Below are 13,123 nucleotides of genomic sequence, written 5' to 3' on the forward strand. Positions count from 1 at the left end.
GGATATTCGCTTTGGGGGGCCAATGTGTTCTGATGTGAAAGGTATCTGAAAGAGCTCACCAAGAACGTTGAAATATAGACTGGACAAATTACGGACTACACGATATTCCCAATGAGATTTTTAAAGATATTTATGTTTCAAAATTGATCTTTCCGCACAACAATCTTACTCAGTTGCCTCAGTGTGTTGCGGAACTGAGGTTGATCACGCATGTGGATTTCAGGTAGGCCGGCTGACAGTAATTCACTCAAGCGTGGTGTTTCAGTCACAACAAATTTATTTCATTTCCTTCCGTATTGGTCGAACTTCCATACCTAAAAATCCTTGTGATTTCACATAATTTACTTTCCACAATACCGGATGATTTCCGTAAACTCCAGAGATTGGAAGAGCTGGTATGTCTCAATAGAAATTGTGATGTATTTCCAGAACATAAGCCGCAATAAGTTCCAACAATTTCCAAGTTCGGTCTGCAGAAATGCTAGTATCCTATCACTAGTTGCTCATGGAAACCATTTTCTATCTATACCAAAAGGTAAGAACTTGTGGTTTGATTTTTTGAATCCTCACCGGTTGCAATCTATACTCATGACATAGCAGTATGACGCCATATCCGTTATTTATGGGACGTGGACGAATTACAGTAAGATAATGCGCCATAAAAATGTAAAGTTTAATTGCTCCGAATGTGCGATGAAACTAACGAGCATATCAAATCTTCGTTGAGGGAGATGAGTGAAATAAACGAAAGAAAAATCTCGTGTTTTTCGAGTCCGTGAGCATGACCAGCGGGCCTAAAGAGTATCCGCTTGCTGAGTGGGCTTCGTTTTCTGCAGGTAAAACCGCGAAATATGAGGATGTTGGCGGGTTTAACCAGGGTTACGATGGGACCGTTGGTCCAACATATCCGACCAGTGGTTTTCACCGTCTCTTCCGGTGTGGCACTGGGCATCGCCAGCAAAATCAACTACATTGCTGTGATAATTAGAATAGTGGTAGCCATCTTAACTACCGAATGTACGCGTAGTATAGAAGTCCGAATATGGACGAATGAATACCATATATTCTCGAATATCGCGGGCGTACAATCGATCGCGTCGTAAAACAAAGGCATATAAAAATACACTAAACAGAATGAATAGAATAGAGTCAATATTCACCACAATTGCTCTGGGTTAATTCTTCAGTCAAAACTCATGAACTGTTGCATCGTTGAAGAAATTGCAGCCGTTGATCTGCATTAACTGTTGCAACAAATGCTATATGTTGCGGTGAAAATTTCAGGACCTTTAATTTGCAAATGATCTCGTTGTTGCCTGCAAGCAGTACTCTGTGGAATTAGTGTCCGCATGACTTTCTGTAAGAGGCGTCCGACATTGGAGCACCAGGTATATCTTCCAGGTCTCCGGTATTTTGTAGTGGCAACGTCCCTATGGTATGATAAGATTACCTCCGTTTCCCGCAGTGTAAACGTAGCGTTTAGCTGCCGAAAAAACGTTTGTGACTTTCTGTGACAGTGAAATGGGAGTGGACGGAGCATTCAACGATTATATTGCGGCTGTGCAAGTCTCTGGAAAACGTCTCCAATTGTTTTAGACAACGAATCAGCTATTTCTGCCATGGAGGGACAAGACTCTGAGAAGGGAACAGAAGCAGAACCCGGGGTTGGCGCAAAAGGGGCACATACAACCTGGAAGGATGATAACAACGGTCGGCGCCTCAAAATTGGTGCTATACATGGTGTTACCATTTATAAACTTTATGGTTCACGCAACCAAACTGCGACGTGACATTGCAATCAAATAAATCACGACTAGTCCTAAGACTACAAGATGTACGGAATATTTGACGAATAACGCAAAGTAAAACGGTGGCACGGATATGAATCTGACAGGCTGGAATGAAAAAATTGGGCAGTAAACAGAGCGTGGGTGAAGTTCAAGCAGATAGCGCACCGCAAATTGTGTAAATTTCAGGTCTCTCTCAGGGTGGAAGATGTAGACAAAACGAATCATGAAAAGTTGGAACAAAACAAAATGTAGACAAAACGAATCATGAAAATCCGAAGATAGGTGTACATCATACCAATTAGGTTACCTGTCGATCGGTTGCACAATCAGAGCACGGAATCCTAAGACGAGCATTTATGTTAACCATAATGCGGTTCAGAATGCTTTTGTTTTCCATTCGCATCCGTTAAAGTGATTGGAACTTTAAGTGTGTGACGCCGCTAGCCGCGATACAGATGCACAGGTTTTGAATCAAGCATTCCGTTTCAGAAGTGTTTTGAATTATTCCACTGCACCAGCATGTCTTACAAGCGTATGGAGTCGATCTGAATCTGCCGTCACGCTTCTTACAGTCACCATATGACAGAATGTGTGATTATACCATATTTCCTGCTATAATTTGTGTCCTGTACACTAACTGTTTGCCGGTTAAGACAACTCCGTAAGCTCAGAGGATAGCCGCTGCCTTAACGCTACAGAGAGAGAAGGTGAATTTCTTCATGATGTCGGTATTCACGAATAATAAACTGTTGGGTATCAGAATGTTTTGTAATGTCAATCCACATGCCTGGCGCAATTCTTGTGCATAACGTCTCCCTTTTTCTAGCCGCTACAAATCTCCCTGTGCACACGAGCAGTACACCGAATAGTCGGATAAATTGCGTTCAGCTTTTCTAGGAGGATTAGTTTCCACGTGTGAAGAGTTTCTTTAGCATACAGAAGACCGTTAGATGCCCAATTTTTTCCGCTGCTCCGTCAATCGGTTGTCAGGTGATGCTTAATAGCGTTAGATAGATGGGTTATTAATTCAAGTTATAAATTTAACTCCCTATCACAAGTGCGAGCCCGTCGGTTTTGAAAAGCGGTTTGCGTTTCCTGCATAAATTGGTTGACCTGTCTGGATTTGTAGAGTGCAGTTGTACTCTTGACTTAGCTTTTGATGAGGCACGAAATATTCGGACGGCCGCAAACACCAGACATGGTGAGCTCATTATATCAGGTAAGTTGTTGAGGTAATGTTTCAATCGCCTAGGACTGCGTCGTATTGGATATCTGCGTTGAAGAGTCACTATACTGAGTGGAAGTACTTGACGCTTATCCGCTACCAATTTCGACGAACAAACTTCTACATCTGTTAGCTCAGAAATACACCAGCCTGCGTTTCCAGAAACAACTCAAAAAATGACGAAAATGGCTGTTACAAGGCTCAGATTCATCGACCGGTACCTAGAAAGATTTAACTTACCAGGCGGTGAGACTAAATTCTCGTACGATGGAGCCCTTTTATCCAGAGAACTGTACTGCTGAAATAAGTTCAGCTTGACATTCGCTGAATCGGTGGTTCAAACTGGATAGGGATATTAGACCTCTGCATTTCCGGCCATTGCAAATCTCCACCTACGGAATACTTTGCAATCCACGAGGAAGGATCTTCGCCCCGCGACCCACATCTAATATAACAGTACAATCTTCACCCCTGAAGTACAAGTTCACATGGTTGGTTTGCAGAAAAAATTGCTTTTACCTCTACCTGCCAAAACCGTTTTAAGCAAGGTCTCATAACTGTCAGTTATTCTATAGTTTCCGCTAATCCAACTCAAACTTTTGACCGCCGTAAAAACCATCAGCAAGCGTGTTAAAAGTTGACTGAAGGATTTGGTGTCAACTTTTTTAGGTTGATAGCATCATCTTCAGAGCTGAAACTTCAAAACTACCATGCAAGTGAATAACAAGTAGACTGTGACGAAGAACAAAGACAGTCACGCAAAAAAGTGTCCGATTCAGTAGGTATATTTATATGAACCCACTTAGAGGCCTTTCTTTCAAGGCCTTTTTATTTCACAAGCGTTCAATGCATAAATAACGCACAGAAGAACATGGATAAAATGCGAAAAACACAGCATGTGATTTGATTATTGCGTAGTCTCCAAAATATAGCCAACTTGGCTAAGGCAGAAGACTAGGATCACTACTGTCATATTATCAGTTGACAACCCCTGTTCGTTGCGGCACTGTCCAAAATGAAGAACCACTAAAGCTCCCAATCTCCACACTGTTAGCAGCTGTCTAATCTGGCCCTTAGCTGGAAAACTAAGAGAAACTACATAATCAGATGCTGAACTCTGTGGTCAAACAACCGCGGCTATTTGTGTGAAGCAAGAGTTGCGAATACTCCGTTTTCTTGTGACAAATCCATATACCGCCAAGATTAGGAAGCGCTGCCAGATGACCCCTTGTTGGTCAGGAATAGAAACACGGTATTCTCAGGCAGCAACAGATCGCTGCTGTTTCGCTTGTTGGACACGTGGTTTGGGATGGAAAACCTCCCGAACTTGTTAACTTTCATCTGTAACACTCGGCCCTAGCTTCCATTCCACTTGAGAGAGGCGTGGTGGCTAAAATACTGTCAAATTGCCTGATCCTGGGTAGGAGCAGCTAAAATGCAGTGGTTGGGTTCAAATCATGGACCTCCTTCTAAGTAATGTCGCGCTGCAACTGCATAACTATCCCGAATTAATATATTCAGGTCAAACAGGGAGTGCAGTTGATGGGTCTTAGGCGTCTCGAGGTGAATGGATATTGAGCTCAATTTCTTGTGCTGACCAGCGAGGGGCCACAGGCACAGTCGGTGTGCAACCATACAGGAATTTGCTTCTATCCTGATTAATCATGGGAGCGAGCTCCAACAGAATTTTGCCTTACGTCAAAGAATAGCATTCTTAAGTTTTAAAGCCATGAATGGCTGATACCAGTGAGGTTTAACCTCTTGGGATGAATTTGGTGTCATATTATTCCAAAAACAAAACTCTCGCTAATAATCCTTTCATCTAATGGGGGTGTGATGCGGTTTGTGGTCCGAAAAACCGTTTTTGAATAGTTCACTTTCCCTAACGTTGTTATGCCACCGTCGCCTTTTCTAGTAGATAAAAGATGATAAAATAATCACAAGTGAGTTATTGTTTGATAACATGGCTTAAACTTTGGTGTTTACACCTCAGTATCTTAAGTATCGATATTTACCCTACCGGGGAGCTTCTTGGACGATACTAGTGTTGGTCTGGATTGTAAACTGATGGAAACTGTTCTCACAAAGAACTCATTTAGATTGTAAGGAAGGAAAATCTTACCGCCATTTTTGTTTCTTAGCAACTTTTGGAGAAAAATCAAGCCCGCTTACGAATATGTACTAGTCAAAATTAAATTTGATTAAATTCTTGAAAGCTGTATCCATCATAAAGAGTAAACAAGTGTAAGTGTGTTTGAACTGCGGGCGCTTGGGTAAGGAAGGAAATCTTACCGCCATTTTTGTTTCTTAGCAACTTTTGGAGAAAAATCAAGCCCGCTTACGAATATGTACTAGTCAAAATTAAATTTGATTAAATTCTTGAAAGCTGTATCCATCATAAAGAGTAAACAAGTGTAAGTGTGTTTGAACTGCGGGCGCTTGGAGGCATACACATAGGTGTCAAGTTACCGCAAATGTAATGTCGCCTTAAATGCTACATTTCGACTGTTGATAAAAGAAATATTTACTGTTCCCAACCCAGGTGTTACGTTATGTGTTTTATAAGTTTCCTTCATGTTACGGCAAATACTGTTCACCTTACAGTTTAGCAGTGCACCAAAGTGTGCACTGATCAATTTGCCTGCTAGATACCACATTTTGCATTCCTTCGCTGTTCCAAGGTATTCAATCAGTACAAAAACATAGACCTTGTCGGTACTTTAGACAAGTTTCTCAATCAAATAGTTTGTTTTCTTCTATGAACATTTGATCCATTCCTGATGTGCTTGTAATCGGGCTAGAATCCCCACCAACCGGATTCCTCTCAGCTGCGATGCTAGGGTTGTGAAAAAACTAGGATTTTGCCCGGGTTTGACCCATTCCTTTTGACTTTGTTCTACAAAACGCACTTGTCGACACAAAACCTCGTCTAATAGGCCAGTTGAGCGGTTTCTGGTTCCTCAGAGCTGATATTAGTATTTCGGCCAAGGTCTCGTGTTTGTCGTACTATCTGTTTGATAAATTTGTTCGGAAACCGAGAGGAATTAGTGGGGTTGTTGACCACCAAACATGTTTGATAACCAATAACTCCAAGCCTTTAATATTGGACATACCTGAATTTACACTGGATGTGCCAGTCTCATGGAAATACTATTTAGGTAGGTCTCATTTGGACCAAGTTGGGTCCACCTCACCGCAGCGCTGATCCCATACAATCCCCACCTTTTGGACAGTGTTTCATGGCATTTTTCACACACCTTCAAAAACAGATCCCATTTTTTGGATGAAGATCAACTAGAGAGGGCCAAATTCGATTTTGTGCAGAGTATCATAGAGTTTGCCGCAGTTTTACAGCTTCTAGTGACCTTTTCCAGTTTTTTCTTACTAAGCTACACAAATAACGACCGAGCTGTTCAACATAGCCTCATTTATGGCCCTTTGCGTTTAAATGAACACATGAACTTCAAGGAACACATATGATTTCCTCGTCTATTGCCTGGCAAAATTTTGTCTAAACTTTAGGCTTTGAATTTTCTCGGACCACTTGATTATCTACGTTTACATTCAGAATTTCGATTAATACCTCTCACCCCAGTTACCGCGTGTCATGGGCCGCTTCAACGGTAGCTTTTTCAAACGTGGTTGTACGCAACACTTCGGTCGCGTTGTTATAACCGCATGTAGACGCTAATTTTTGCTTCATCATTTTAAACTAATAAATGTGGTAATACGTAATATAATGCACTATATGATATACATATAATATAACACAATATAATATAGTATACAATACGCGTAGAATTTAGCAAATAATATACACAATGTATGATGTATGTATAACATATAATGGATATAATATAATATAACATAATATAATAAAATATCATACACATTATATATATTATGAACATAATAGATGAAGATAAAAAATTGAAAATGAATAATTCTGCAGCCTTTTGGCTCCTTTTTCCCGGGCACAAACTTCTTGAAAGTGGTATTTTTCAAAGGTATTTAGCAGGTGTTCATCCGTGTAAGAGTGGAAGTTGTGTACGCATTTTTAAAAACATCGAGCCTGGAATTCTTCCGGTTTTTGTCTAGCGATTCACAAATAATCATTTTACTTAAGTCGGATGGTTGACATCTCCACTTTCTTGTGCTGTATACCAACTGTAATCGCTGATGTCGCACACACGGACTATATGGTTGGTATTGATTGGCTGCCAACTATTTGCAGGCAAACAGATAAGAATGACGAAGTCGACCTCGATTAGTGATGACTCCCTATGGTTTAGAAATTGTTCCTATTTTCTGCTCTACTGGCAAAGTTCCTTAAAACTCTTCTAGGGCCCAAGACCGACTCTACCTTCTTAAGACTCGTAAGAAGGCCGAATTCTTCATGTTCCTGTCAATCTTGTTTTCTACTTGAATACATGTGACAAACCACGCTCACCTGAAAACTGGCTTAGTTCTGGCGGAAGATGCAAGTGAACGCCAGAGGAACCTTTTGCCTAAGATGGCAAAGACGAACGCTACTTCAATGGTTGGCATATCGTACCAACTCAAAAATTAGGGTTCATTGCACAATGCATCCAGTTGAAGATTCAGCTGAGGTTCAGCTGTGGCTCCCACCAACATCGATTTATTTGTAAAGGGATGTCTTTTTCAGTTCATTTTTCCTTCCTTGAGGTCTTGTAGGTAACGAGAATGAAAATGAATTTTAACGCACTCTCATAAGGTTGCTGAAAATTCGTCGACATCCCACGGCCGGTTTCGCCTTTCGTGGGGATCAACAGATAGGCGCAGTCCTTGAGTTTCCGTCGACCTTATGTTCTACTTGAAACCAAATTGCGCGAAATTAGCGATCTACACTCATTTGTAAACTAATTTGGTTTTTCGAGAGACTCAACTGGAACCCATCTGAATCTCTCAGTTGTAACGTTTCCAGGCGACTGAAACATGAGGCGGCCTGGTGCAGCACATTCAGTTGCCTGGGAACATCATAAACGGAGACACAGCTGGGTTCCAGGTGAGTCACTCGAAAAACCAAGTTAGTTTGGAAATCAGTATTTCAAAAATGAATTGTTTTGTACTTCAACAATCGTCCAAATGACCCAATTAAGGTGTAAGGTCAGGCTGGGACAACTTGACTGTTTACCTAGGATAAAGTGGGCGTGGTTGATAAGTGTATCACGTGAGTGGATGTCATTCAGGTAAACAATCATTTTGCCCATTTGTAAGTAAATAGTTAGTCACATGGTGGAGTAGCTGTTTTATTTCACGACAACGTATTGTATTTCTGATTCCAATCAAAGAGCAGACGGAAACACTCTTTATGCCGGCCTCCAGTTGGCGTTCGAATACAAACGAAGAAATCAATAAATGTGTTTGGTTGCCTTTGCGTTTCCACCACCAGCAATGGAAAACAGATATTCATTTCGAGGAAACATCTGTCTTGTATAGATAATCCTCTTCATGTTCCAAAGCAATTAGTCGGATGGGTCTAAACAAAACGAGGGAGCAATGAACTTGAGTTTCGCCATTATTAGAGCTCACCAGCGGTTCACATTCTTGAACGCGCCGGGATTTGAACTCCCGAAGTCTGACAGTCGAGTTGACATCATAGAGCACGCTAGATACACCTGAAATGTTGTCACGCCTGAACAGGGGCTCGTTTTCACGCCTGGGTGATGCGAAATTTCACATGTCGCGAATGGTTGTGTCTTGTTCTCTCAGTCGATGGGGAGCAGTCGATTTGTTGAACGACGACGTTTATCCACGGACGAGTGAACACATCATCGCGTCACGGTCACCAAACCGCACCAAATGCTTGCAACATTGTTCTCCACATATCCAGGAATACCCTTTACTGTCTTGCTTGTTTCAAAACTCAGCGTCCTTTTGCCAATGTTTCCAGGCTCAGTTGGCTCGGCAATTTTTCATTGTTTCATGAGAACTGCCCCCATTTTGTGCTCCCCTTTTTACCCTTTGAACATCTCTGCGACTGAAGTGTTTTTGTTCCCGGTTGTAGAAATCGGTCTGATGACATCCCTTCGGCTTCTGGACCTAAGAAAGACAGGACTGACGGAACTGCCTGACAGTTTGCAGCATTTAGTTAACTTGGAAATTCTGATGCTCGATGGGAATCCTCTCCATACTCCGCCTTTATGTGTAAGTTGAAAGCTACTCAGAATTTGGAAGTCACCATTTATGCTTTACTTTTTTTGTATGTGACTCTCTTCTTGATCTGGAATGTGGTCAGTACAGTTTGGCTGCGTTGTACTATCAAATCTTATCGTCAAAATGCATCACATGAGGTTTTTAGGTCACACAGTTGTGTGAGGATATTCCTTGTACTATCAAATCGTCAAAATGCATCACATGAGGTTTTTAGGTCACACAGTTGTGTGAGGATATTCCTTGCTGTCCGTGAATCCGGGCTGTTCTGAAAAAGACGCTCAATACACAGCTGTTTCATCTTCATCGTCAGCAATGCGCAGATCACGAAAATCAGGGAGCTTTTTCGACAACCGATCTTCCGGCCAGTGGCTGATCACTTAAGAGTTCGGCCATGAGTGGCTATGACTAGAAGTCACTTAGACAGGACAGCGAATAATCGTTCTAATCCGGAATTGAACAGTTTTCATCATTGACCTTGGAGAACGAACGGTTGCTCTGATTGGTCAGTCAAAACATTACAAGTCAAGGAAAATCGTGCAAATCTGCCGATGTCAAACAATATTGATTCTTATCTTTCAGAATGGCAGCTGTTTGGACCACTTAAAAACAGTATAGCCAGAAAGTCAAACTTTATAGAGAACGTTTTGACCAGGCCTCACGCTTTAATCAATACGGAATCATATTACATATTAGTGTGTGGTGGAAAATTGCGACCCAACGACACACGACTCATAAGAGTTGCTGGAATATATTCCAAAGCCCACAACGCGTTTCTTACATATTGTGGCTCATCTAGCTGACGTATCCCTCGAGTTTTAACCAAATTAGCGTTCTAATTAAACTCAGTCTTCAACTGAATTCAAAAGTTGTTTTGACGTTTGTGCAGCATTTCAACTGAAAAATATCATGAACGAGTTTTTCGGTCGATTCTGTCGTTAGAATCAATTTATTTTGCAAGTAAATGTGCTTCGCAAGTTGCGTACAATTCGAATCCAAGTAGAACACGGGTTTGGTGGAAACTCTGAGACTTTGCCTAACTGATGCTCCCCAAGAAGAGTGAAACTGGTCACGATCTGTCAAGGGGTTTCCAGCAACATTATGAGTAGTGTGTTCCGTTCAGATCGGAGGGCAGTCACAGTCCGAGAATTTGACTGACTCCAGTGAGAGGTGGTCACCGTGGACAGGCACATTGTAAAAGCGCCTGACTGTATTCGACGACGGTCCTCGCAGCCGGCGGGATATTGCATCTGAAGATGAGGCTGAATGCACTCAGAGTCTGTAAAAAACACAGTATGTATATGTACAGAAACTGACAACAAGAACGCCACTGACATCGGTTGACAGCCATATATTGTAATGTCTCCAACCAGGCACAGTGAGGATCACGCGGTCTTCATCCTGGAAGGCGAGTAGCACCGACAGAACCCAAGCGTTTCGTGATCTCCTTCATACTCCTCTGCAAAGTCAAGGGTTGGCCAACTCTCTGCTTCCGCCACTTTGATTTGGGCATGGAAAACAGCACTCTTCGGCAAATTATGGCCGAGCATACGCAGCACGTGTCCCAACCAACGGAGCTTCTGGTGCTGGACACATTCTTTAATGCACAACAGAAAGCTCGCTTTCTAATTCATTCGTTACGGATACGCCGACATTAACGCACACGAGCTGTGGTTCTGGGACAAAGATTGTCGAACACTTGAAGACGTCTCAATCCCGCTGCTCGAATAGGCCAAGTCTCACAGCCATACAACAAACCAGACCGCACTGTAACTTGATACACACGCCCCTTAACATTCAGAGATACACCACTTTGACGCCATAGGTGTTTCAATTTTGCAAAAGCGACCGGAGCCTTGCAGCTTTGTGCATCGACCTCATCTGTCACACTACAGTCAGAACTAACACAACTTCCTAGATGGGACCACAATCCATCAGAGAGGTCTCTACCTCCAGACACCCATTCGGACAAACTGGATGTAGACGGGCTGCAAATATGCCATTGGTATCGTTTGGCAGAGCACCATTTCCAACTGTGCTCAGTGGTGTTCATTCTTTTGATGATATAATGGTATGTGAACTCATAATAGGGGGAGGGTTATATTACGGCCAGGTGCAGCTGAACATGTGAAATACCTTCCACCATCAAGAGGTATGTCCACTCCAGTTTTCCATGCCACTATCGTCCAAATATGGTGAAGTATGTAAATATGCTTACCAGTGTTCATGTGGAACTGCATTCGCCAACTCTCAAAACGGACGTCAACGTAGATTTCTGCAATTTGAAAATAGCTTCAACAAACGAATCAGATCTTGTGTGTTTTGAACCGATATCTGCTGGGTCCGGTTCGGATCCATAGAGACGTTCCCAAGGTCTTGGTAATTCATAGATTTTGTGCTGAAACCTTTCAAATTTTGTGAATAATTCGTTCGGGACTAATGGTAATTCATGGGAAACATCACACTCGAGAGATTCAGCTGGGTTCCAGGTCAGTCTCTCGAAAAACCAAACTAGTTTGCAGATTGTGTATTTCGCTAACTTCATGCAATTTGGTTTCAAATAAAACATAAGGTTGACGGAAACTCGTGGAAGCGCCCAATGGATAAGTCCCAAGAAGGGCAAAACCAGTCGTGAGCTGTCGACGAATTTTCAGCAACCTTATGAGTAGCGCATTACGAATTTACATGTATCGCGATATCTCGAATATCGTAGCGACTAACAAATGAAGCGGCTGGTGCAGCACATTCAGTTGCCCGGACACATCACAAACGAGAGATTCAGTTGGGTTTAGGTGAGTGTCTCGAAATACTAAATTGGTTTGCAAATGAGTGTACGTTGCTAATTCATGGATCGTTCAGCGGAATATACTTGGAGCACTGCATTAAGCGGTGAGCAGCGGAACGCTTCCATGCATTACACATGAATAGATTGCACCTGAAATGTGCAGATGTTTAGTTTGTCGCCCGAAAGGTAAGTAGCTCTTCAGAATTAAAACGCAGAAGCAGTTGGTTTGAGGTGAAACTTCCACGGTTCCCGAGGCCATATCACCCTCAATTCGCTCACCTGCTCACCGTTTTCAGTGGAACCATTTTTCCGAATGTCTGTTCATCCGCTACCTTGTGCGTAATTCGGTCTTCCTTCGCCAGTGTTATTGCAGTCGAGGTCGCGGGAATGTACATCACCCTCGTTTGGATGGTGGTCTACCTGTCCCGACACAATCACTCTGGTGGGTCTACATCCAGACGGTTCTTTTATTAGAGCTCATCAGCAACCGCAAACCTGACATTCGAGGTTAGCGTGTTACTACCACAGCAGACTGGACGCATTCGAATTTTCACAGGCGAACATGTGAGTTATCGATTCAACGCTTCGAACGACGACCCACTGACCTAACTTGTGATTGGTCCAACTGTCAGTCAGGTCAATTAGGATTCCTTGGCTGCTGGCGTCACAGAAGCTTGAAACCGGCAGTACTCTGGTATTTGTCAAGACAACGAACTAGTGAAATTTTCTGGAAGTTTCGTCGAAACGGTAATTGGCATGACTTGTAGTCCTACGTTCTCGTTCAACTGCTTTGGTCCGCATAGATAAAGGTTGAGAAACCCCGACTGGACAGTATATGATAGTGGAACAGGGGATTATTCTATCTGCGAGAAGATAGCAATGAAGAGTTCAACATAACTGGACTGAACCAAAGTGTCTTAAAAAGCGGTTTTATGTGGTTTGAGTCAGGTTATTCCTCTAGGTCGTCTTCTTTCGGAGCTGAACTTCCGGTTTACTTGGGAGTCACACGTTACAAAGATCTTTCTGAAAAAGTATGGCAAACAAAATTCGTTAGAATTCCTCTGCTGATTGGATGACATGCGCCTTTGAGCGTGTCAGACACGTCACCTGACCCGAGCCGTCTTTCGTATGTTAAAATTTATTCCTTAT

At 42.5% G+C, this 13,123-nt stretch overlaps 1 protein-coding gene across 1 annotated transcript in view; it reads left to right on the forward strand.

Annotated features, from left to right (window-relative positions):
- Positions 1-435: 435 nt before the first annotated feature.
- Positions 436-13,123, forward strand: part of T265_14242 (hypothetical protein) — a gene marked incomplete at both ends in the record, with an annotated part of 69,793 nt that continues 57,105 nt past the window's right edge. Inside the window, 2 exons of the mRNA XM_009172734.1 lie at positions 436-535; positions 9,044-9,183. Coding sequence (XP_009170998.1) covers positions 436-535; positions 9,044-9,183 — 240 coding nt within the window. The remainder of the gene's footprint in view (positions 536-9,043; positions 9,184-13,123) is intronic.

Source organism: Opisthorchis viverrini (genome assembly GCF_000715545.1).
Source record: "Opisthorchis viverrini unplaced genomic scaffold opera_v5_166, whole genome shotgun sequence".
NCBI classification, from domain to species: domain Eukaryota; kingdom Metazoa; phylum Platyhelminthes; class Trematoda; order Opisthorchiida; family Opisthorchiidae; genus Opisthorchis; species Opisthorchis viverrini.